This window comes from Caretta caretta, chromosome 2 (assembly GCF_965140235.1).
Source record: "Caretta caretta isolate rCarCar2 chromosome 2, rCarCar1.hap1, whole genome shotgun sequence".
NCBI lineage: Eukaryota > Metazoa > Chordata > Testudines > Cheloniidae > Caretta > Caretta caretta.
The window spans coordinates 214,330,964-214,356,826 of record NC_134207.1 but is presented as its reverse complement, the minus strand read 5'-3'; the positions used below and the strand labels follow the sequence as shown (position 1 = coordinate 214,356,826).

The 25,863-nt window shown below is 42.5% G+C and overlaps 2 protein-coding genes across 6 annotated transcripts in view; one reads left to right on the top strand and one right to left on the bottom strand.

Annotated features, from left to right (window-relative positions):
- Positions 1-362: 362 nt before the first annotated feature.
- Positions 363-24,081, bottom strand: ANKMY2 (ankyrin repeat and MYND domain containing 2). The gene is made up of 10 exons (XM_048838294.2): positions 23,949-24,081; positions 17,251-17,315; positions 13,992-14,130; positions 12,170-12,268; positions 11,009-11,169; positions 9,361-9,575; positions 7,414-7,549; positions 4,521-4,649; positions 3,652-3,793; positions 363-1,291 (listed from the first exon to the last, which is right to left on the bottom strand). The coding sequence occupies exons 1-10, from the start codon at positions 24,013-24,015 to the stop codon at positions 1,068-1,070; spliced, it is 1,377 nt and encodes a 458-aa protein (XP_048694251.2). The 5' UTR covers positions 24,016-24,081; the 3' UTR covers positions 363-1,067.
- BZW2 (basic leucine zipper and W2 domains 2) overlaps positions 24,014-25,863 on the top strand; it is a 76,438-nt gene continuing 74,588 nt past the window's right edge. For 2 of the 5 annotated variants that reach the window (XR_012667226.1, XM_048838299.2), the window contains exon 1: positions 24,014-24,468. Coding sequence is in view for 1 of the 5 variants with exons in the window: in XM_048838299.2 (XP_048694256.2) it covers positions 24,014-24,468 (455 nt within the window). In the remaining 4 variants the exon portion in view is untranslated. The remainder of the gene's footprint in view (positions 24,469-25,863) is intronic. The other 3 variants (XM_048838302.2, XM_048838297.2, XM_048838304.2) reach the window with 2 other exon arrangements.

Genomic DNA, 25,863 nt, shown 5'->3' with positions numbered 1-25,863 from the left:
AGCCGATGAAGTGAGCTGTAGCTCAGGAAAGCTTATGCTCAAATAAATCAGTTAGTCTCTAAGGTGCCACAAGTACTCCTTTTCTTTTTGCGAATATAGACTAACACGGCTGCTACTCTGAAACTCTAGTCAATGTAAATGTTTAATATTAAAAACTTGGGTCTAATCTTTTCATTGGTCTGTGATAGATTTGAATATCTTTAAAGAAATAATTGCCCACTTCACTTGAAGTGGTCTCCTAGAGCATCAGTGAACCACTTATCCCTAGCAACTTGTCCCACACCCAAAGAAGAGCTCTGTGAAACTCAAAAGCTTGTCTCTTCCACCAACAGAAGTTGGTCCAATAAAAGATATCACCTCACTTGTCTTGTCTCTTTGAACAAATAAGTAATTTATTTGAAAGATACATTTCACAGTCCACTTGAGACAACTGGGTCAGCAGTATCATTTAATGAAAATTGTCACAAAACAGACAAATTATATATTGCTGTGCACCAATAGTGGAAACTAACTCATCACAGTAAAGAACAGTGAAGAGTGTTCAGAAACCAGATGAAGACTCAAAAAAAAAAAAAAAAGATGTGAACAGTTGTAAAGCAATTTAACTGCTAAACTTCCATATGACTTCATAAGCCTCTCTCAGCTTCACCTTTATTGCACGTGGAGAGAAATCTTGAATTTAGTATATGTAGGATTTTAATTTTTGAAAACAAGGATAATCCAAGTGATTTGAATATTTTCTCATTTCACTAGCAAGTGGCTCATTTTCCACAGATATTCATAGGTTTACTACACTTACTGTAGATACAACCAGAGGGATATATGCAAATATAGTATTGACCAGTGTATAAATGACTTGTCTTGACAACCTACAATGGGCTCTAAAGTATGTGATTATACTAGCCTATTTCTTAACTCAGGAAAAAATAGACATATGTTATCTCACACAGGAAGTCTTGCATATGCTATGCAGTGAGGGCTATAAACATATTGAACTTAGAATATGCTGCATGACATTGAAGTACAGGGACTTCAGTGAAGACACTTGTCCTCTGCCCACCATCATCTTACTCCTCAGCTTCTTGAACTTTTTGCACAGCAATGTCAGCTAAGCTAGTCTCACTTTCAGACTGATTGTCAGGACGAGGTTGTGGGGCTGCTGGCTCATTGTTAAGCCCACGTTCCTCTGTTCTGTCAACTGCATGACTTAGATCCACTTCTTTGGTAGCTCCTGGGTGAGGGTCTGACTGTTCTTCATTTGTGGAACTAGGATCAGCTGCTTGTGCTTCATCTAACAAAAAAAGACATACACATCTCACAAATCTCATCATCAACACCCACACAAGAAGCGGCATAGTTATTCTTAAGGCTGAATTTGGCAGGTACTTTCTCTTTGTTTCACTGAGAAGTTTATTCACCCTGCTATCAACAAGTTTCCTAATATTTATTCTTCTAAACGTAATAACGAAGCAGGACTACGTTAAGAGACCTCAGACATGGGAGTTCTGTCTAAGGCAGGGGTGAGCAAACTACGACCTGGGGGCCACATCTGGACCTCCAGACCTTTTAATCCGGCCCTCGAGTTCCCACTGGGGAGCAGAGTCCAGGGCTTGCCCCACTCTGTGTGGCTCCCGGAAGCAGCGGCAAGTTCTTCCGCCGGCTCCTATGTGTAGAGCCAGCCAGAGGGTCCCAGCCCCAAGCACCACCCTCATAGCTCCCATTGGCCGGGAACTGCAGCCAATGGGAGCTGCAGGGGAAGCGCCTGTGGACAGGGCAGCATGCAGAGCCGCCTGGCTGTGCCTCTGCTTAGGAGCCGTAGGCGGACATGCTGCTGCTTCTGGGAGCTGCTTGAGGTAAGTGCTGCCCGGAGCCTGCCCCCCCGACCCCCTCCTGCGCCCCCAACCCCCTGCCCCAGCCCTGATCCCCCTCAGTCCCAGCTGAGAGCACCCTCCTGCACCCCAACTCCTCATCCCCAGCCCCACCCCAGAGCCTGCACCCCCCAACTGGAGCCCTCACCCCCAAACACTGCAACCCCCTGCCCCAGCCCAGAGTCACTTCCCACACCCTGAACTCCTCATTTCTGGCCCCACCCCAGAGCCCACACCCCCCAGCTGGAGGCCTCACCCCCTCCCACACCCCAACCCACCCCACAATTTCATGAGCATTCATAGCTCACCACACAATTTCCATACCCAGATGTGGCCCTCAGGCCAAAAAATGTGCCCACCCCTGGCCTAAGGAGATGTTAGGTTACATTGGAAACAATCCTGGGTACCTGACTCGGACAAAGCTTCCCATGATGCTCTCTCTTTAATAATTAATTTTGCCTCTTTTATGACTGCAGGAACTGGCACACGCTATTATGATACTAGGTGAATAGGTCAACTTAGTGCCATACTCAATCAAACTTTCATTTCAAAGTTATTCTAATCCAATAACCTGGTATGTCAAGGAATGGAAAACCAGAGCATGACTTGCTGACTCCAAGAAATAATTCTGCAACTTAAAAAAGAACTAAGGAGGTTTTGTGAGAAAAGTGGCAAATGCAGGTTTGCATAAGAGGTTGTTAGATGTACCAGAGAACCTCTGTCTATTAAAAATCAAGCTGAAGCCAAAAAAGTTGGTTAGAATAAGCTATCCTGACCTTTATTGTTTGACCAGGCTGAAAGGAGCCACATGTTATACTTAGACTTTCCAAAAGGGGTTTTGGGGAAAAGCATAAGTATATTTGGCATGTCCAAATTAAGTGGTTGGGGCATTAGAGACCCTGATTTATAAAGGGAAATGGAAGTCTACTTAGGGGTCAGAGTGATTAAAAAAGCCCATTTTGGCTCCTTAAATTTTACATGAGATGGTCACCAGGTGGAGTTGTTTCCTGATATACTAATAACTGCCCTGCAGTAGTATTTTCAGAGCTACTCTCCTGTGAGTAAGGCAAGCATGACATGGCTGCTGTATTTTGTAATTGCTGACAATAAAGTTAAAACATATAAAATGGTGATAATAAAATGGGAAAGGGGTGCTAAGAGACAGGAAGTGAGAATGAGCATGTACTCTACTTCAAAGACTTTCCTTTGAATTACATACAGAAAAATTATTTTGGAGGAAGGGCGTTAGGCATTTTTACTCTGTTGTATGATCTTCAGAGTTTGTCATTTTGTTAGTGGTTGTAAGGAAAGAACCCAAAACAACCAAATAGCCACCCCCATACATACTCACACAAGACTTCCTTGTTCCTCTCCCCATACCCACAATATAGCAAAGAATTAACTTCTGAGTTAACCTTTTGGACAGTGGGTTAGTGTGTGGTTGGCTGTTTTGTTTTTATTATTCAACTTGTCACTTGGTCTTCTAGTTTAGGATTTGGGGTATTTTTTTGATCAGAGCTTTAAGATTTTGAAACAGCAAAGTTAGAATTCCTGGTGCCCTATTGTACTCAAGAGTCATGTGTATTTCTGTTATTGGATACAAAGTTATGCTTTCACAAGTAAGAAGTCAAGCATTCCAACAATTACTGCCATTTTTTTCTACCAACCAAGACAGTCTCTTAAACCTCCCTTAGTACGTGTAGTAACAGAATTTACTTTTGCTTCTTGTAGTAGAATTTGTTAGTGCAGGATTAATTTTAGTTAACAAACTGTTGATCCTAACCTCTCTCTTGCTTTTTTTCTTGTCTCCGTTTTTCTTTGGCAGCTTCTAGCTCTTGCTTCTCATGAGCCTCCTTCAGCGTCTTACAAACTTTTTTGTGGGTAAACCAGTGTATTTTCTGGCAGTTCTGGTCACAATAAATAACCTGAAAGTTTCCAGAGCCATTACTTCACCTTCATATAACAGGGCACTACAATCGTTTAACTTTATGGGGAGCTAAAGCTGCAAACTTAATCAGGATATTGGAACAGTATGTTATGTAACCTAAGAGTACTTCTTTTAAATTACAATTATAAACAGTTAAGGTCACACAGTATGGGTGTTCTATACATTATATCAGAAAGGAAACTATTGTTCTATTGTAATTAATTTTGAAAATCCAAAATGTATTGTAACTCCACCCTCTAACCCAGAGTGTCTTATTTGGGGCTTTAAATATTCTTACTTCTTGGATTCAAGATACCTGCACCATAAGAAGGTGCTTTGTATCTCCTGAGTCTGAACATACAGGGGCATTTCTCAAAGAGCTACAGTTACTGGTAAGTAACCTTCCTTTTCCAGACTGGCAGTAATATATTCACAGATTACAAGGCCAGAAAGGATCATCTGTTGTGATCGTCTAGTATGACCTCCTGTATAGCACAGGCCAGAGAACTTCCCAAAATAATTTCAAGAGCATATCTTTTAGAAAAACATCTGATCGTGATTTAAAAAATGGTCACTGATGAAGAATCTACCCCAACCCTTGGTAAATTATTCCAATAGTTAATTAGTCTCACCATTAAAAATTGTGCCTTATTTCCAGTCTGAATTTGCCTATCTTCAACTTCCAGTGGCATTAAATTTTTTAAACTTCAACGACAGTCTCTTACCATTTTACATACGGAACATCTTTTGTCTGCTTCCTTTTCCCCACAGGTTGTACAGAATTCAGCATCCACAAAGCCCACTTGGCCAGTAATAGCTTGTGTAAGTACAGAGAAAGCAGTAGGATCAGAGCCCTGAGGGAAGGGGAAAAGATTAGGCAATAAGGAGGAGAAAAAACATAATTTAAGGACTGCAGAAATATGACATGTACATTTAGCACGAAGTTTTGGCAATTTGTAACTTAAGAGCAAGAAGCCTGGTGGCTCTATGCATTTTCACTGACGTTTCTATAGTAGCAACAGGTACAGAAAACTAATCATGTGAACGCAGCTGTAATGCAGGATCCTCCACTACTATAATTCATTACACTTAAACCTAAGCTACAGCTGAATGTGTGTCTAGTCTGCAGTTTCTAATGAAGGGGGATAGAAATTATTTTATTTCATCTTAGAAGCCTGAATCCAGTTTTAGGCTAACCAGTTTAGAATTAATATTTAAACCCACATTCTCATCCTGCCATCACTTTAGAAAGTAGTGGATGTGCAAAATCCTCCCTCACCATTCCTTTGCACCATGTGATCTGCGAAAACACTGATGGCCAGGATTTCAGAGCTTTTATAGTAGCTTTCAAAATAATGTAGCTGGTCCAGTAAGTCTATGATACAAAGGGCCAAATTCTACCCTTGGCTAAACATGCACAACACCTGATGACTTCAAGGGCAGCTGTGCACCATTAGCCCTAAAGGATAATACTACACAAACACAGGAGCAGCTATGCTTCTGATGAAGCATATTTACAGTTGAAAAACTGTATCTACCAGTACCGCTTTAGAATTAAATGTGGATTTAGGTAGAGCACAAGGGACTTAATGTCACATTGAATATTTTCTTCTTGTAACCCCTGCACTTACTATAAAGTGTCCTTTGTGAGCCTATAAATAAAAAGCTTTTTCCCATGGATTTTTTTTAAACACTTATGTGCCACTGCTTGAAGAAACGTTAAAAGAGTACGTCTTTCCCTGTTGAGGTTCTTTCCCCACTTGGAAACAATGGATATTGTTCCTGTATCTAATGCTGCTGCAATTAACATGTACATTTTTTGTTGTATTGACTCCCATTTGCGGCATCTAGTGAAAAAGTTCTCCAGTATCTTTGCATAATGGGGCACCACTTCATTTTATTTCACAGATATGCCCATGTGTCTTGATATCAGAGAACATATGTGATGTTCCATTGTTTTAGTTGTGTCATAATTAAAACATCCTTTTAACGTATTTGTTGGATGAACTAATGAACTGTACTTTGTGATATTCTTTTCACTTAGGGTTGGCAGTGTGTAAATAATATGCAGCAGGATTGTGCAAACTAGTGTCTGTGCTGGCCCGAGAGAGACGTTTCTCTTGGCACTGACATACTGGAGTGCCCCATGTCTTCAAATATTCCAGACTGAATATTTGCAACTTGGAATCTTTAAAATACTAGATAAAATGTGCAGACATCCTTCTCCTTCAAAAAGGACAAGCAGTAGCCATCACTATATGCTACCTTTGGTGATATTATGGAAGTGTTAAGAACCCTTTCTTGGAACGATGCTAACACTGGGGGCGGGGTTGAAGAACCAAACAAGTTGTTCTAGCTCAAAAACAAATCTAAAACCATTAAAATCATCTGAGAAAGACGGTAATTGCTACACAAGAGGCTGGGGGGGGTTTCTCATACTGAATCTGCATAATTGTGCATGCCTAAGACCAAGTACTCCTGGACAAATGTAACCGATAGCATAGATTCTTCTAGAGCTTTATAGATACACCCCAAAGTGTCACAGCCTGTGCAACAAAACAGATTTCTTTGAAGGGCGTTGGTAGGGGACGAGGCGATTGCCAGGAATAGAAAAAAAAAGTAGAAGAAACCTGGGAAAAAAAAGTGTTTACTGTAAGCATGCCTTAAACAGTGTGAGACAGTGTATGAACATTCAAATCATTGTGCTGCCTTTTGTTCTGATCTTGATAAATTGTACAGATGACTACTGCAGGAATTAAATTACAGAACAGTCCCATTTATCGGATCCCTGTAAGATATTTTTAATTCATTATAGTGTATAACAGTCATGTCACAAAATTAATCATCCCAATCTTAACACACGTACCGCATAGCTTTCAGAAATAGATCTGATGTGCTTTCCTCTGAAAAATAAGTCTCTTGTACAAGATTTATTATAAGCCAATTAAAATACTCTTTAAAGATAGTCTCCTATCAGACACATATGCGAAGATGTAAAGTTAGTTTTCTTACTAGGCATTCATGGCACTGGACACCAACAGCTGTTCGTTTTGCTTCTTCTGCTCATAAAGGCAGCTTCAAAAAGATGCTTTTCTTCCAAGTTACCATCACTTACTGCCACCCACTTCTGGCCCACTGGAAATAATGACTGCAAGAGTCCCAGGAGATCCTGCAGTCCTTCCACCCCTTGCTGTTTTGCCCAAGTGCAGGAGAAGGCTCTTAAGCTATCTAACACCACTGAATTTATGGAGTGAGTTTTGCAAAGAGAAACAGGGAGAGTGTCTCTCCCCCCTCCTCCCCAAATGCTCTAGTTTTCTGATGTGAAGATTTTTAATAATGATCCACAGTCAAAGCCACAGTAGGGAAACAGAAACTAGAGGAAACCCAATTGTCAGGAATGAGAACTTCTACTGTATTTGATACAGAAGAATTCCCTAGAATCCCAATTTTTTAAAAATATCTCAGGGGACATTCAAAACTTTTGCATCCTAGAGGACATAAGTCAAGGGACAAAAAGACATGTTCAATTCAATTGAATATCAGGGTTTTTACTATGTGGGATATCTAAGTTAATCTGTTTATAAAATAGCACTTATTTGCTTCATGAGAGACACTTACAATTTCAACAGGAGCAATACTTCTCACCAGCTGCTGGAGCAGGGTAGCTTCACAGTAAGGAAACTTTCGAATGCACTCTCTGATAAGCTTCTCTTGATACACAGGAAAACCATCTGTATCTCTGCCTTTCAATAGACTGAAATTTTTAAAGCAAAAGTTAAATGAAAATTCACTAGCAGCTTATGATTAGCGTTTACTAACAAGCATGGTCCAAGGTGTTATTCATTCTGCTGTCCCCTGGCTTCCTTCCTCATACGGCAACTTTATGCTAAAATTCAGATTCAAAGTAAATTCTGTAGTGTCAAAATCACAGTGAAGTTAAAAATGCAAATGAAGCTCTTTGTATGTAATTACACAACAATTCTGAAGTATTAAATAATAATTACAGCTAAGTTTTGGAAACCTAGACCCATTATGTTTCAACTATCTAGCCCAATATCAGCAATGGCAGACATACAGCTTATTAGAGAGACTTTGCTTTGTTTTAAATTATAAGACATGGAGGTACAGTTCTTGTTTAAAATTCTATTAGTAATACCACATTATTGTCCTGACTTCATTAAGCTATTTTATCTCTTCTTTTCCCTTATTTATCCTCTTAATTCTTGAATCACTGCTATATTAATTGATTTTAATATTTTAGAGACAGGGTTATTTGCTTCATTTATAACCCAGTTTTCAGAAGCACCTACAGATCCATTGAAGTCAGTGGGAACTCCAGATGCTCAACACCATCGAAAGTTAAGCTCTTAAATCAAAATAGCCTGTTGGCACTTTTGAAAACCCCACCCAAGATTTACAAACCCAACTGGCTTAGAAGCAAAAATTCCATTGGCTTTAAATAGGACTTTTGCTTTATGTCTGCCAAAGTCTATGCTAGGGAGCAGAGTGGAGTAGATAGCAACATGCTCAAAGGTGACCTTCGCTATACATTTGAAAGTGTAGCTTGCATCACTCTTCCACACACGCACGCACCACCTACCTTTCTAGTGCTCAAGGGCATTCAGGACCCTGGCCAAGCCAGTCTAACCCACCCAGCCATGTGCCCTATCAGTTATTCAGTGCTGATGACTGCACCCTTCTTTGCACTGCATGAGTGACTCCTGGAGGAATTCTGCACCAAAAAATTAAAATTTTTGCACACATTTTAAAATTCTGGAAATTTTATTTGTCAAAATAGCACTATATAATCACACCAGTTTCAATTATTTTGGTAATTTATTTCAAAATACCTGTCAGCAGGTATGTCTGAATAGAGAGACACCAAAAAATTCCCCCAGGAGTAGAGAGTTGTAGCCACCCCTATAACAACCTAGTTCCTGTTTCTCTGCCCCCTGCCACCACCCCAGAGCCCAGCCACGGTCCCCCCCAGCCCAAACACTCGCATCCCCTATCCTCCTAGAGCCCAGGGATCCAGAGGGAAAAAAAAAACAGCATGATGCTGGGTTCTGGGTTTGTACGGAGTTTCCTGCATGCTGCCTCCTTCCTTCAGGTTGTGCTGGGAAGTGCAGCTGCTGGGAACCCTCCAGTTACCTCCCCCAAACAGCCTTGTCTTCTGTTTGTGAGCTGGGTTCTGTTGGGTCCAGCAGCCCCTAGGGGCGGCCAACATTTCTGCAGCCCATTTCTGTGGGGAAAAAAGGAAATTCTGCACACACAACATTAATTTCTACAAAATTCTGCATTGCACAGTGGTGCAGAATTCCCCCAGGAGTAATGACTACTGGATGCCTTTTGTATACGAGTGGTAAGGGATCAGGGCTCCCCTGGACAATGTTAAATTGGAGTCTTTCAAACAATGCAATTTAATCTTGGTAGTTTTTAAACCGCAAAAGCCCAACTAACCAATGCTCCAGCTCCACTTCATCCCAATAGATGCATTATTTTTTATATGTATAAAATTCATGTATAGACCTTCAGACTCCTTTTAAATTCTGTATAAATGCATACCTTTTGATTAATCCATCCAGTTTATCCTCTCGCTCTTTGAGAAAATTAATACATTTCTGGAAGATGCAACTGATATAGTGCATTTTAATAGCCAGTACTTCATTCATATCTCTCTGCTTCATGCATTTCTCACAAATCAGATCCAACACCCTGTAGCATTTCAGCAGTGCTTCTACTTCTGCCAATAGGGGGTTCTCTTTGATCAGCAGCACAATCTACAGGGAACAGTGAAGAGAGTTTAATGTAATGAGGAACTCTTTTTTTCCTTTAAGCATGTGAGTTAAAGCATATAGGTTAGATGGATGAAAATAGCTAACGTTAGTAGGGCTTCTGATGTTCTTCCATTTTTTAGTCTGTTTTCTCTTCCTATGTTGTGCTCCCCTTCCTTTGCTAATGGAGCATATTACTGAGTAATAAATATACTGCAATTCATAGTTACCATCCAAGACTTTCAAAACTAAGGGCAGGACTACACCCCCCTGAGCAACACAATTTACAGCAATCTAAGTGCTGTCCACACTGGTACAATGTTGGTGGGAGACCCTCTCCTGCCGACATTCCTTCCACCTCTCACAGAGATGAAGTAATTATGCCCGCAGGAGAGCGTTCTTCCGTAGGCATAGCACATCTTCACTAGGCGTGGTGCAGCTGTACCAATGTAGCGCTTCGAGTACAGACCTGCCCTAAGACTGGTCAATAACTGCAAACAGATCTAAAAAAGGAAAGTTGCATCAAGAATTAAAATCATTTACAGTGTAACCATTATCTCCAAACACTATAATGATTACCCTGGCCCAACATCCCCCTCTCTGAGGTGCATGTACAAGATGGCATTGCATGATATAAGTTTACCACTCTGTAGCTAGCCTAAAGTAAGCCTAGAGTGTAGTAAATAGACTGTTCATATATTGAACTAAACACTTTCAAAGACAGGTGCCCAAGTTGCTACTCTTAAGTAATGCTGTACATAATTACCTGTTTCCACATGCCATAGATACCACAATGGTACCTGAACTATTTCTTATTTTAAATACAGATGGAAACTATGGTATCTCAGATTGGCGATAGCTGACAAATGCTAACTTTCAATGGCAAGCTGTAAGAATTTAAGGCTACTTATTTCCTGAGCTACACATAGAAATAAGCCGTAAGGTATAGCACATATGTTCATAAGTTGCAGCAGCAGACATTACTGCAATGAAATAGTGATTAAAGAAAAAAAGTAATAAGAAGACATCTGCTGTGACACACATGAATTGAAAGAACGGTGAGTTAGCATTAAGACTGGATGTTGCCTGAATTTTCCACTAAAAGAATGAAGGACATGTAAAATAGGTTTAAGCATTTATTTCAAGAGCATGAACCTCTCTGACCAGAGATGTGAACTCAGTTCCTGACTTACCTGTACCATACTAAATCTCATGGTGTCTTGCATGAGCATGAAGTATAAACCACAGTATGCAATAATACCATTTAGTTTGATATCTCAGATTTAATGTTCTTAATTATGGGCCGATTCTGCCATGCCTTCTCATTTCAAAGATCACCTTATTTTGCAAGTAATCCCCTTATCAATAAAATAATTCTCAACAAAAGAGTTACAGAATCTGGTCCTATGCCAATAAAGAAGATGTACCCATTACTGCACCTTAACAGGATGCAAGTTTGTAGTAGTAATAATTTTGTGAAGAGGCCCAGCAAACTTCACTGGCAGTTTTGGTTCTTTATCTAGTCCTTGTGGTTTAGTGTAGTAGTCTAGCCTTTCCCGTGGAAAGAAGTTGTTGATGATGGTTACGCAATCATGTTGACCTTGAACAACAAAAAAAGTCATTAAGAGTGAAAATGTAATTTCGTTATTACTCCTCCCCCCCCCCCATCCCCACAGGAGCTGGTTTAGCACATGTTCTTGAAAAATGATGTTTAAGCAAAACAATGTTAAGCGAATCCAATTTCCCCGTAAGAATTAATGTAAATGGGGGGGGGGGGGGGGGGCGGGAGGGGAGAAGATTAGGTTCCAGGGAAATTTTTTTTGTCAGACAAAAAACATTATATACATATGCAGAATAAGTTTTAAATAATTTTAAACAATTTAATACTGTACTCACCAATAATGATTGTGAAGCTAGGTTGAGGCAGGGGTGTAGCAGAGTCGGAGACCGGGGGCTTGCTCCACTCCGCCTGCTGGCCATTCCAGCCGGGGATCAGGGTGGGGTCATGGGGGCTTGCCCCGTTCCGCTGGGCGGGCGGAGTGGGGCAAGCCCCCGTGCCTGGATCTGGTCCCTGGCAGGAGCACCGGGCGGACGGAGACAGGGGGAGCCAAACAATGTTATAAGGGAACATTGCAGGACTTCAAAGGGGTATGTTCTCTAATAGGTCAGTGACCTAATAGCGAAACAATGTTAACCGGGAGGACGTTAAGTGAGGAGTTACTGTAGGGTCTATTTGGACTAGCAGATGTTGCCTTAAACCTGAAACACATACCTTTGCTTCAAACATCTTAAGAACTTCACAGTCTGTCTTATGGTTTGAAAAGTGATGACTCAGTGTAATTTATACACTTTTAGCACAGCAGCAACTATCTTTGCAGATTTCAGCAGAGTGGAGGATCATAGATGTTGTAACATTGTTGAGAATGAAAATGACTGACTGCTCACTCATATAGGAGGAGACATGGGATAAAATTTGATCCTGTTTTTAATCAATTAATGAAGAAATGTGAAGTAATGTTCCTCCAAGAATAAACCGTTTAATCCACCAAACCATATAATCTTATGGCCCTGGGGAAAATTAGGAGATAATTTCAATTTACCCACAAAGGCAGCCATCTGAGCTGCTGTCCTTCCCACAGAGTTGACAACATCAGTCTCTGCTCCAGCCTCTAACATCATCCAGGTAATTTCTTTGCTGCCTGTATTTGAAGAGAAAAGACATAACAGAGTTTTGTTTTGTCTTTTGTAGATGCACATAATTTGAGAAGACCAGTAGCTAATTTCAGATTGAACTTCAAGACCTAAAAGGGACAACACTGACACAACAAATCCTTGATGTCCTTGGTTTAAAACAGTGGATTAAAGAGCCAGCAGTATTTTTCTCTTATTTGCAAAACCGAAGGAACAAAAATTCACACTCTCAGGATCAGATTCTTCCCTAACTTATGCATGTTCAATTCTCACTGAATTCAGTGGTATCTCTCTATGCCAAGATTTGACCCCACAGTGGGTAGCAATATAGATGCAAGGCCCGCTATTCTAGCTTGACAGCACTACTACAGCATCCTGTCTTCTAAGAGAAGAACAAATTCAGTACTATTATGGAGCCAACGCGTAGAGCAGAGAACGGATTGTTCCTTTCTTCCCAATGGGAACTAGGTGTTCAGGCTGGGATAAATATCAAATAAGTAAGATGAAGCTAAATTTGATGGCAAAATTATATCACTTAACTGGTGCCCTTCAGGGAGACTAATAAAGACATTTGTGACCAGGCTTGTTGGTTCTATTTTCCAGGTGTGCTCTTCCTTTACTTTCTGTTTTTGTGGGAGTGCTGACTAGAGTGGTGTGACTACAAAGGAGAAAAGAATATAAATGTTTCTTGCATTTGCTCTAATTTTAGAGTGACACTGCTTCAGTTGGGCTCACATTCTTTTTGAGCTCAAAGATTGAAAATTTGAAAACTAACATCCAGGAGTATTCATACTGGAGATTGTGGGCCATTGATTTTTTACTCTACATCTAACTAATATCTTACATTAATGTCTCCACACCTAGCTAAGAGTTTATATTAATGTCTCTAGGAATTATGCTTTGGGAAAGATCTGAGTGACCCAGAAAGGAAGAAGTTTAAAAAGAGTCAAACTTCCCTAATCCTTATCTTCTACCCCTCATTCAGAGATTTAAAGCCCTTTTCCTGATTCTAAGAGAATTATTGCTCATCTAAATCAGGGAACAGAAACAATGCCATATAACCAGTGACAAATAACAAATGGAGCTCAAAGTTCAAGAATCAGATACACACAGTGACCTATTAGTGATCAATCCCTAGAGGAAGGAAATTGGGTGAGGGATCTATCCCTTGCCAAAGTTTCGCTGAACACATTCAGGGGAACTACAATCTGCTTGCAGCCATTATTTGAACAGGAAGACTAAATTTGACACGCCTCAGAAGTATTAAAATGGCATTGCTTATTAAAAGCTACAGTTGGGGAGTCTTAAAAATCCACCCATCCTTCAGAAAGGGAGTGTCTTTCATAGGAACTCAATGTAATTAAACAGAATTCACGCTGCTGTGCAGGGAAATCATTGCACGACAGATGGAATTTTAAGGCTCCAGGACTAAGTACGGCAGTATTCCTCCCTACACCGTAGGAATTATATATATAGCATATGCCTCAAATAGATGAGCAAATCAACTTAATATAGGACAAAATGAGTCAACAGCATCTTTCCTGCATACTGGGTTGTACTAGCACTTCTGCAGTTACACAGACCCACCCATTCCTTAAGTAATAACATCTTTTCATTATTCCATCCTAAGGCAGCGTCCTGAATTATGAACTATTGCAACCTGTTCATAGGCCTGTCGTCCAGATAGCAGTATTATAAAAATTTGAAAATACAGATTTGGAAAGAGTTTACCTGAGAGTCCAGCAAACATCAAGGCAGTATATCCATGCTCATGTTCATTGCAGTTAACATCCGCTCCATGCCGCAAAAGCAACCTGCACATGTCAACTTTCCCTTTGTATGCTGCATGCATTAAAGGGGTCATGCCATGCTAATGAGAGAAGAACCAAGAAAGAAATATATGCACTTGTGGCAATTACATTTATGGATCTTTGTACTGGTCAAGACTCCCACCTGGTAATTACATACCCATGTACAATGCCTCATCTGACGTGTGGGTTAACAAAACCAAACCATAAAGCAAAGTGTTGGGTAAAAGGACTATATGTATAATGGATTTCACACTCATTCGTTACACTGGTTTATTCTTTTATTCTGTACTATTACCATGCAATTCAGTCTTCAAAAAACAAAAATACCTATCACCATTTGCCAAAGATCTCTACATGTACTTAGTGTTAAACACAGATTATACCCTATAAACCTAGGAAAGTTGCCAGCCTCCTAGGTTGGCAAATGAAAGTTTTTTCCATTGCATACATGTGGGAGTAAGAATATTTAGTTCAGGCTCCTCTCAGTCTTTCTACTACCAAGATTTATAGACACCCAACTGTGAAAGTCATGCTGTCAATTCTTAATTATAATTGATGGAGCTGTAACTTTATTACCCCTCCTCCCTCCCACTCGCCACCTATTCACAATACCAAAAATATGAGGGAAAGTTTCAGCCAGTAGCTGAAGGTTTTTCCCTAGAACTTCTCTGGTTAACTACATCAGTGTAGTTATATGGGTTCTAACCCCTTCTGTAAACCCACTTCACTAGTGCAAAAAAAGGGGTAAGCTGTAGTAAATGGTTCACTGTGTCTGCGTTAGGGGTTTGTACTGATGCAACTACACCTATGTAGCTACGTTAGTGTATACTTCCCCATTCTAGCCTAATCTTAAGGGAAACCTTAGCAACCAGGATGACTTGTTGTGAGGACTATAACCTGACCTTGATTGAAAAGTGAATGAAAATTACAAACACTTCTAATTGAGAGTATGAGGTATGGCAGTGTACCCCCTCCTAATACTGGAGAATTGAGAGGAATGCATTTTAGTGAGTCACAGTTTCTAAATGAAAGTGTCTGGAAGGGACAGTCTCCATTTTGTAATGGATCCAGATTATTGAGTTTAGACAGCTGTGCATGATGAAAGGTCACAAGTCTGAAATAACCTAATCAGGTGGTTAGTTTAGTGCTCAGTCTAGCTTGTTGCCTCCCTCTTGGTACAAACGGAGACAGAAAGGAAACGTGCAGTCTGGGGGACGGTGTCTAATGCTATGCAGTAGGGTCAACAGTAAGCATATGATCATTAAGGCTGCGAGTCTGTCAAGGAGGTCACGGATTCCGGGAACTCTCTGACTTCTGCAGTGGCTGACATGGCTGGCCCAGGGGCCCCTGAGCAGCTGCTGGGGGTAGTCTCAGGCCACCACGCCCCACCATGCAGCAGTGCAGGAGTTTGGGTGTGGGAGGGGAGGGGGCTTGGGGCTGCAGGCTGAAGCATGGGAGGGGGTGAGGGCTCTGGGCAATGCTTACCCTGGAACCGGTGACATGCCCCTCCCTCGGCTCCAAGCAGAGGGACCAGGGGGCTCTCGTGTTGCCTGCACCTGCAGCTCCCATTGCCCATGGTTCCCAGCCAATGGGAGCTGCAGAGCTGGTGCTCAGGGCAGAGGCAGTGTGTGGAGACCCCTGGCTATGCCTCTGCCTAGGAACATGCTGCCATGCAGAGCCAGTAGGGAGCCTGCCACCCCCGCATAGCAGAAGGGGGGGGTCCCAGGCCACGTGCTGGTCCCCCCCGCCCTGCCCTGAGGTGCTCCCCAGCTCCAGAGCCCCTGTGGCACCCCCGGGCTGCCACTTGCCCCAAGAGCACCCAAGATTTAGTCAGGGGTATATAGTACGAGTCATGGACAGGTCAGAGGCTGTGAATTTTTGTTTACTGCCCATGACTTTTACTAAAAATAACTGTGACTAAATTGTAGCCTTAACAATCATTTCTCAAGAAAGCATCCAGAAACCTTGACACCCCCCACAACTGCATTGGGCCAAATATAGATAAGAACTAACATCCTGCATAATAATCCTTGGGAGCAGATATCTGATTAAAACTGTCGTATAGTTTTTGGACTTAAGGGTTTTTTTGGGGCGGGAGGCAGAAGAGGGAGTGTAGCTTAGACTTGGACAATGTCTAGGGGTAATGCACTCTACACGGTATGATTTCTAACATGCACTAACACAGGGTTACCATATTTCAGGTTCCCAAAAAAGAGGACCCTGCTACAGTGGGGGAGAGCTGAGGTAAGAGGGGGTACCTGTCGTGGTAGCAGGGCGGCTGGTGCAAGCCCAGGATGCAGCAACAGCCGTCACTCAGCACCTCCCTGCAGGACCCCCTCCCCAGACCTGGAAGTTGGGGCCTGGGTGGGAGAGATCTGGCATCTGTGGCTTGCAGGGGAATTGACCAATCAGCTGCAGATGCAGGGGAGGGACCAATTGGGGATCTTTCTGAGCTGCAGCTTGTCTCCTCTGCAAAAACCCTGGATATTTCCTTTTATTTGAAAAATCTGCCTGGACAGAGAAAGGAAGCTCAAAAAGAGGCTGTGTCCAGGAAAACCCAGATGTATGGTAACTCTAGACTAACATGTTGCATATTAATTGGTCTGTGTTGGTTCTTGAGACTTCTGTACTGTCCTCTCTCCTCCCTCCCTGCCCTTAAAGAGGACTGTACCCACTTCTGAGCTAGTCAATGCCACTGGCTCCTTAGTCAGCCAGCTTGCATGCTGTGGGGCAAAGCACCGTTGTTTTGATGGCACAGTTATCCAATAATTCAGAATTTGCTTGAAGATGCAGGGATAACCTGTGATAGCATGACTTCTTTCAGAATTAAAATTTGGAAGAATTGCAATAGGAAATTCAGATTATAAACTCTTTGTGGGCTTTGTGTTATACCATTACACCTGTGAACAAAACCTGTGCAGAATTTGAGAGAGAACACATACTGTATCTAAGCTTAAAGATATTAATCCTCTGAAATATTTTTATGGATTAAGAGTAGTTCAGAGGCTTACTAATAGCTGCAGGTTGAAAAGCTATTCAGAAGTCTGCCACTTCCTATGTGCTAAATAATAGTTATTTAGCTCCTTGGAAGAGTGCAGAACCTCTAAATAGATTTCCAACTGTATACTTCTCCTTGTTAGACCCACTAAGATACTTTTAATTTAGAAGTTTTGTTGTACCTCATCCAAGCAATTGACACGGACATTCTTGCTGCCCAAGAGCCTTCCGGCTTCTTCAGTGTTTCCTAAAAAAAAAAAAAAAAAAAAAAAAAAGTTAAAAATAAAATAAAATGGTGTTCCATTAAAAGTAAGGGGCTAAAAGGGAGGAAATGAAGAATCAAAGCAATGCAAAATCTTTCTATTTCTGATTTTAAATGAAATACTCAGACTAAATTTGTCAAGTTACCAAGCATGAAGAAACTCAGGGATGAATAATAAGCTAAAAGAAAAAGAAAAAAAGCTAAAAAGCTAAAAAAAAGCTAAAAAGAAAAAGAAGCTAAAAGCCAAGAAGTTTCAAAATCAATATAGAGTACCGTAATTAGAAGACTTGCATTAATGGGAAATGACTGCCCAGGAAGGAGAACTGCGGAAAGGGATCTGGGGGTCATAGTGGACCAAAAGATAAATATTAAGTCAACATTGTAACTCTGTTGCAAAGAAAGCAAACATTGTTCTGGGATGTATTAAAAGAAGTGTTGTAAGCAAGACACAAGAAGTAATTCTGCTCTTCTCTGCTCTGATTAGGCCTCAACTGGAGTACCGTGTCCAGTTCTGGGCGCCATATTTCAGGAAGGATGTGGAGAAATTGGAGAGAGTTCAGAGAAGAGCAACAAAAACGATTGAAGGTCTAGGAAACATGACCTACGAGGGAAGATAGAAAAAACTGGGTTTGTTTAGTCTGGAAAAGAGAAGACTGAGAGGGGACATTATAAGAGTTTTCAAGTACGTAAAAGGCTGTTACAAGGAGGAGGAAGAAAAATTGTTTTTCTTAACATCTGAGGATAGGACAAGAAGCAATGGGCTTAAACTGCAGCAAGGGAGGTTTAGGTTGGACAGTAGGAAAAACTTCCTGTCAGGGTGGTTAAGCACTGGAATAAATTGCCTAGGGAGGTTGTGGAATCTCCATCATTGGGGATTTTTAAGAGCAGGTTAGACAAACCCGTCAGGAATGGTCTAGAAAGATAATTAGTCCTGCCACGAGTGCAGGGGACTGGACTAGACTGCTCGAGGTCCCTTCCAGTTCTATGTTTCTATGAATAAAGAAAATTGCTTATGTGAAGCAATTAGCCTATTCTATAAACTTGAGCTTGGGAAATTAATATATCTTTTTTCATAAGTTGCATCAGGACAGCTCTGACTTGGTAAATAAATACAGAGGAAATGTTTTAAGGTATTGTATATAAATGTACCTGTAGATGTCAAAAAGTCTTAACAAATGACTAACATCCTTCTCCCAATAACTTTTAATATTAATTTGATTGAGAGATATTACTGTGCTTTTAAATCTTTGTTGGTCAGAATGAAGAATGATTTATAATTTACTCTTTTTTTTGGTTTACATTTGCAAAACCCCTTTCTACCCTGGCCAAAAAACAAACCAACCCACCTACCCTAAAATTCAAGTCTTCCAGATATAATTGGAATGTAACTGTAAACAATGTTATGGCTATGGACTTCACGTTGCCTGAGCACAGAACCTTCCATCACTGCTTACACTTACAACGAGAATGGGATGAAAATATTTTAAAGCTTATCCATGTTTAAGATGTGGCTAATATTCTTATGGCAAAGTTTTAAAATTATATTACTTGCCTTAAAGTTTTATTTTTAAGTCATTATAATTGTGCAAACTGAAAGTAATTGGAAAACACTGTGATCGTGTTCATTTTTCTTGGAGGAGCACTGTCGACTATCTGCAAGTTGTTTGCTTACTATTGCTAACAGTAATTCTGAAGATTACTGTAACTGACAGAAATTAGAAAGAAAAAAGTCTGTTTCCTTTCCCCTCCCATCACACTCAGTTGGGTTACTTTGTGCATTTGACTTCAGCCTGGTTATAGTCAATTTCCCCATTTTCCTTGTAAAATCAGTTTTCTTGCACTTTCATCTGCTACTAGGCAAAAGAAAAACATAATTTCCTGTTCTGGCTTTTAAAAAGTCACAGGCAGATTAAAATAAAATTACTATATTTCAAGATAGTCCCCCTCCCTCCAAAAGTCTCTCTGCAGAACAAACAGGCAAACAAAAACCTAAGGCCCCTCTTCCACTTGCTGTTTATGAATAGCAAGTGATCAGCATCTGGAACTAAACAAGGAAGCAGACATCAGCAATGTGTAGAACAGGCTCATCCTCAGGTCATCTTCATATATGTATATCCAGGAAACTACATATCTGGATCCTATATAGCCACAGATCAGCGTGAAAAACGATGTCATTTTCCTTGGGCAGGATAGAAACAGATGAAAAATATTAAGGGCCCAGCAATCCTATTATTTTTGAGAAGTTAACATGCTGAAACACACTACAAATAAGCCATTAGCCCTTTAGATATTAGCCAGGAAACATGCTAGTGCAATGTGTACAACAGGAGAATCTCTGTGTGTAACTGTAAAAATTTGCAGTGAGGAATCCCCACACCTACCAACTACACAATATAGTAAATCCTCTCTAAATCTGGGGCAGGGCTGATTCAGAACCTGAAGTACATGTGTTCCCCCATGTAGAGCTAGGACAAGACGGAAAGGAGCCAGCATTGTGTGACTGTTGTGTCACCGCCAATAGGTATAAAAAGCTGTTCGCCCACATGGATCCCTGTGAGCAGTAGTAGTGTGTGAGCAGGGCCAGCCCTAGACCAAATGGCATTCCCCCTCCATTTGTTAAACTTTTGAATAATTTATTTTTTATTGCATTTGTAGCCCATTTCATGACTTTGATGCACGATTTGCGTGCATGCTTTATCCCTGTCTTATAAGATGATAAATTTGCATGCTAGGATATGTAAATCTGTATTCTTGCCTATAGAAGCACACAAAAAATTAAAATTAAATAGTTTCTATAAGCTTAGAGGAAATTAAGAATAACTGAAATGTACTAACATCAAGAAATTGAACTGTGCACCAACATTGGGTGGACCAGCATTAAATAGTGTTACAGTAGGTGATAGCCTTAGAATGTTAACCCTAGTCCTTTAGTTCAAAAGTTTTAGTTTTCTTGACTTTGCCCTCATGAACTGAAGCACTGCGTCAGAGAGATCAAAAGACTGGCCAATGGCATTCTCAAGCAATGAAGTAGCAAGTGATATCAGTCTTTCATCGGCCATCGTCGATCGAAGATATGTTTTAATGAACCTGAGCTTCAAAAAGCTGTGCTCCACTTGCGACTGTGACTGGCAGCATAAGCAGAATCCTCAAAGCTATCCACACATTAGGAAAAGTGTCCTTCAGCTCTGCATTATAAATGAATTGGAGAACCTGGGATGGAGAGTGCTTCCTGTGTGGCAAAATGTGATGGATGTTGTCCAATTCAACATAGAGGTTGTTATCATCGACGTCCAAACATTCCCCATGTGTCGGCATCCATACAGTTGTTCAAAAGTGTTTTCCTGTCCTCCAGCAGCTTATTAAGGTCATACAAAAAAAACACAGGACTTTTCGTGGTGCTTTATTTGTCCGAACCTTTCTTTGATAGACACTCGAACAGCGTCAACAAAAAAAACTCCCTCTTGAATTTTTCTTCTGAACTTGCCGTCGCGTCATCTCTGCCTTCGTAACCAAACTCTCTCTTCTTCTGGTGAATACAGGCTCAACTCCTAAGTTTTCCACCATTTCTTTGGCACTGATAGCATCTTAAAATCTGTTGTCTCTGCAGGCCACAGCAAAATCAAGACAGCTTCTCATCAAAGTAGTAGTGGTGGTCGCAATGTCCTTTGACTGAGTTTGTAATGCCTTGTTTACAATGTTTACGTGGAACAGGATATTGTGCCAAACCACATCTGAGACCAGAAATTTGAAGTCAGTGATCTGGTTTGTGCCTCGTGTCAGATTCCGGCCTTGGCTTTACTCGACCATACCAGTTCCATCAGGATGTTGTAAATATCAGTCACTTGGTACTTTACTGGCCTTATGCTGTCAAAGCGGCTCTCCTAGAAAGTGTCACTGAGAGGCTTCCCAGTCAGATTTGTAATGCTGTCTGTGAGGATTTTCCACCTGATAGTTGATGCTGAAAACAGGATGAATATCCTTTGCTGTACTCTGAAGAGAGATACTGAATCTAAAGAAGATGACACTGCATCAGAGACAACCAGACTGAGGGAATGACAGCCACAAGGCATGAAGAAAGCTCTTGGATTCAGTGCAAGGATCCTTGCTTGGATGCCACGGTTTCTTACCTTCATGTTCATGCCATTGTCATAGCCTTGGCCATGGCAATACTGAAGCTTTATTTTATTCTTATTCAAAATGTTCATAAACAGTTCTGTTAGGCCTTTTCCAGTGGAGTCGTCCACAGACCAGAAACAGATAAAGTGTTCATTTGGATACAGACCTCCTTGTCAAATAATCTTACTGTAAATGACAACTTTTCACTGTGACTAATTATTTGATTGCAAGGAACAGGATAATTGAGATCAGACACTTGAGCATGTTCCTCCAGTGTTGGGTTTCTACGTTATTAATGGGCTGGTTTTCTGCATCTGTGCATTTATTCAGCTTGAGCCTGGACTTGACCTCCATCCTTTTGGAGTAGGCCATAAAATGGCTGGGTTGCTTCAGAGCATCAGCGAAATTATGCCAGTAACTGTACCCAGAAAGCACAAGCCACAATTTAGCATTCTTGTCAAATATTTTGCAACAAAACCAGAACACACTGTCAGTTAATTTCAAGTAAACTAACTAATGCAGATTCAGTTTCTCACCATTCTCAAGTACTTTTTCACAGTACTTTTTGAGAACTGCTCATTTACTGGAAACGTCTTATCGTCGATTTTGCCGGGCCCAGCATGATCAATATCTACAGAGTTTAGGATTGCCGGCCATAAAGCAGGCTCTAATGTATCAATCTGTGGTGTGCAATTTTTCTCACGGCTGTTTCTGTTATCATGCTAGGCTGATTCTTCTTTATAATTTCTCTCCTTTTCACGTAAACCAGATTTTTCTTTGTCATTACTCTCCTTTTCATGTGAGCCACATTCTTCTTTATCATCACTCTCCTGTATGTGGCCAGGAAAACTGGACGATTCTCCACCACTTTCCTCACATTTCCATTCCTTATCTTCAGATAAATCTGCTAATTTCTTAGTAATAGGATTTCCATCATTTATGCTTTGCTCAATTTCTTTTGCCCTGGGATGATCACTACTGGTCCAGTCTATGTTGTTCTGTTTCAGATATTTTCCCATCAAATTTGCCCCTTGCTGCAAACTAGATTGCAATTGAGCTTTTTACTTCCTATACTGAGCTCCTGAAGGCTTCTTTGGGGGCATCTTTTATTTTCTACAGGGGAAAACAGATACTATTAGTGAGTGCAAAACTCTATGTTCCTCAATCTTAGAAAGTCATCAAACATTACATGTTAAGCATGGCAAAATTAGTAATAGTATTTCTTTTATATTGCTGCATAGTTAGGGGTTTGATAGATATCTCTGGTGTCTCATTAAATATGTCCTTTATTAGTCGCTACTTACACTCTTCAAGTCTTAAAACACAAGTACACTTTCACCATTACACAATAGAACAAGGTTCACAATATCTCACTCCATTGTGATTCAGTCTTATATCTCACTGACTGACTGGCGATGCCCTGCCCCTTATATACCTGCGAGCGCATGGCTAACAACATTGTAGGATGTTCGAGGAAAATGTAGTTCTCAGAAAGCGTGGAAGGTTCTATGAGATTCTACAAAGGTCTAGGTTAGTGAAAAATAAATCCACATACGGAATACCTGAAACATTCTATTCTCCCTTCTGTCACTGACAAAATAAACCAGCACCCCTGAGCCCAGCATCACGTAAGCCTGGCACCCCAGGCAGCCATGTGCCCCTAAATCTGGCTCTGGGTATGTGGAAAACGAGCAAGAGGGAAAATAACAGGGAAGAGGGCAGCTGGTTCCCTGGGAAACCGATTAGTTTCTTCTCTTGCTTGCTCAAGCAGAGAGCTTGCTATGGAAATAGGGCTGCAGTGACCTACACCTGTTGGGTTTGCAGCCTGGGCCAGAGAAAGAGAGAGAGGCAGGAACGTCTGCAGCTCCCGGCCCTTCAGGGCGCAGGCGATGAGTGTTTCAACTGCTTCCCGCAATGCCTTTTGTGGGGGCTGGGGGGAGACACGGACCCAGCTCCCAGCCTGCCTGGGAATACAACGGTCAGTAGCCCAATCAATCGCTGGTGTTTCCTGCAGGAGCCACTGGGGTTTACTCCGCCCCGGCGAGCAGCTGGGCTGCAGCAGCGGGAGTGATCCTGGAAGCGGAAACAGACACCCCCCTTTCTAGGGCAGGTCTCTGCGAGGCGAGAGACCTGAGCATCAAAGCGGCACTATCCATGCCCGGCTCTCCCCGGGCAAACCACAGTCACCCCGGGGCAGCGCCAGACCCAGGCCCCGACCCCGTTAACACAGAGCGAACCAGCAGCCCAGCCGCCAACGCCGTAGTACGGCTCAGCCCGCCCCCAGCCCAGCGAACGCGGGGCCAAGCGGCCCCCTGGCTCTGCAGCGATCCCGGGGCGCCGGAGGGCTCGCGGGCTTGCCGGGCTCCTCCCGGCCTCTAGTGCAGGAGCCTCTCCCCGCCCGGCTCTCGCCGCCTCTCAGTCCAAGCACCGGGGCGGGCGGGCGGCCCGCGCTCAGCAGCTAAAGCCTCCCCCACTGCCCCCCGTCTCCAGCGGCAGCCTCACCTTGGGCAATCACCGCCAGCAGCGCCTTCTCGGCCGGGCTCAGCTCGCCTCTCCGGGGGGGAGCCATGGCGCCTCCTCCGCGCCCCGCGCTGGCCTCGCGGCGGGGCCAGACACGGCAGCGCCCCCGCGTGCCCGCTACTCCCCAGCCCTCGGAGCAGCTCCATTCCCCGCTGGGGGCCCAACCATTCCCCCTCCAGCGGCGGGGGGGGGGCAAGGTAAAGGCGGCGACGGCGGCCACCCCTCACAGCGCACGGAGGAGGTTCGATTTCCGAGCACAAAGGGCCGCGCGAGCTGAGCGTGGAGGAGGGCCCAGGCCCCCCGCGCGGGGTGTCGGGTCCTGTCGTCTCCATTCCAATCCTCCCCCCCCACCCCGCGCGTTAGCCGGCCGATGGTACGGCCCAGGGGAGCGGGGAGAAGCGCTGGCGCGCGAATGTAGCTGTGTGGCGCTGTTCTTCGCCGCTTCGCTGTGTGCGGCTGCTGCGTGCCGGCGTGCGCTCCTGCGGCCGGGCAGCCCCCGGAGGTAAGGGCGGCGGGGGATCCGCTGGCAGGGGGAAGCGTGAGGGGAGGTGGGAGGCACCGCCCCGGGCAGGGGAAGCGAGAGGGAGTTTGGCAGGGGGGGGGGGGTGTCCATCGTCCGCAAGTTGTGTCCAGCACTGGGCACCGAGCCGCCTGGCCCCTCTGGAGCTGGGGTGGGTTGTTGCGTGTGGTGGTTGTGGGAGCTCTCCGGGCACGGCAGCCCTGCAGGGGGGGTGGAAATAAATGGCTCAGCCTTGCGCTGCCCCTTGTTGCACGGGCTGTGATGAAGCAGGTGGCTGCCTGGTTGTGCAGTGTCACAAAAAGAATAGTTTGTGTGGAGCAATGGGTCGGCTGCTGGGAGCGCTGCAGTTTCAAACAGGGATCCCCGGAACCCCTGGAGTTTAGGGGATCGCAGCCTTTGCATTATAGCAACCGCCCCCACCCAATTGGTAGGTGGATTTCCCGGCTTGGTTGTGTTCTAAAATATGCCTCCTGCATGAATTCTGGGATGTGCGTTGTGACCCTGGTGGTATTATTTTAAATATATCACTATATAATTAAAAAAAAACGGCTGAGGTTATTTTTTAGGAGTGCAAATTATAAATTGTGGTTGCAGGTGTCTGCTGACCTGTGGGTCAGTAACACCTTCCGGGGTTTATTTAAAGTACTTTTAACAGACCTCATTTATAATATGTCCAGTTCTATTTTATTTTTATGCTCACAAAGTTAATTAGCTTTCAGGTAGACAGTTTTTTCTCCCCATCAAAACTCAAGGTTCAAGACTTGTGAAAATACGCAGCTGGAAATTTTACTAAATATGCATTTGTACTCTTTATACCTATTTATACCCATCCATCAAAATTGATTGCAGTTATAAGAGGATGGATTAAAGGCCCAATGTAAAACTAACAGATCCATGAAATACAACAGAGTCTATTCAGGATATGGTAGATTAAAATTCCAGTTGACAATTTATCTTGAACTACCTAGTAGATGTGAAATGGATTAAATGACTTGTAAAGGGAAAATATAGGTTTGTGCCATTCTGTTGTTTTTCTGATATATAAGAAGACCTGTACACTACTTGTTTCTGCTTCCTCCTTCCCACATTAGTAATTCAGTCAGGGTGGATTTTAAAAAAACAGTAATATGAATTTTAAAAAAAAAACCTATTTAAAATTAAATTTCAAACTGACAACCTAAGTTAAAGCTAAAACTTATTATAATCTATTAAAATTTAAATTAAATTAAAATATTCAGGCAGCATATGTTTGCTGCTAATGTTTTAAAGAACGTCCGCCTACTGTGCTGATGGGAGTCATTGGTTAAGCACTGGCTAGCGTGTGTTCAAGTGCTGAACCTGCTGTAGACAACAGTGTCCTCTTCTGCAGGTGAACAG

Coding starts and splice junctions, on each gene's coding strand:
- ANKMY2 (XM_048838294.2), bottom strand. CDS start 24,015: ATGGCTCCCCCCCGGAGAGGCGAGCTGAGCCCGGCCGAGAAGGCGCTG. Junction 14,131..17,250: donor GTGTCAATTGCTTGGATGAG/GTACAACAAAAC, acceptor TTCTCTCATTAG/CATGGCATGACCCCTTTAAT. Junction 4,650..7,413: donor GTATTGCTCCTGTTGAAATT/GTAAGTGTCTCT, acceptor CCCTTCCCTCAG/GGCTCTGATCCTACTGCTTT.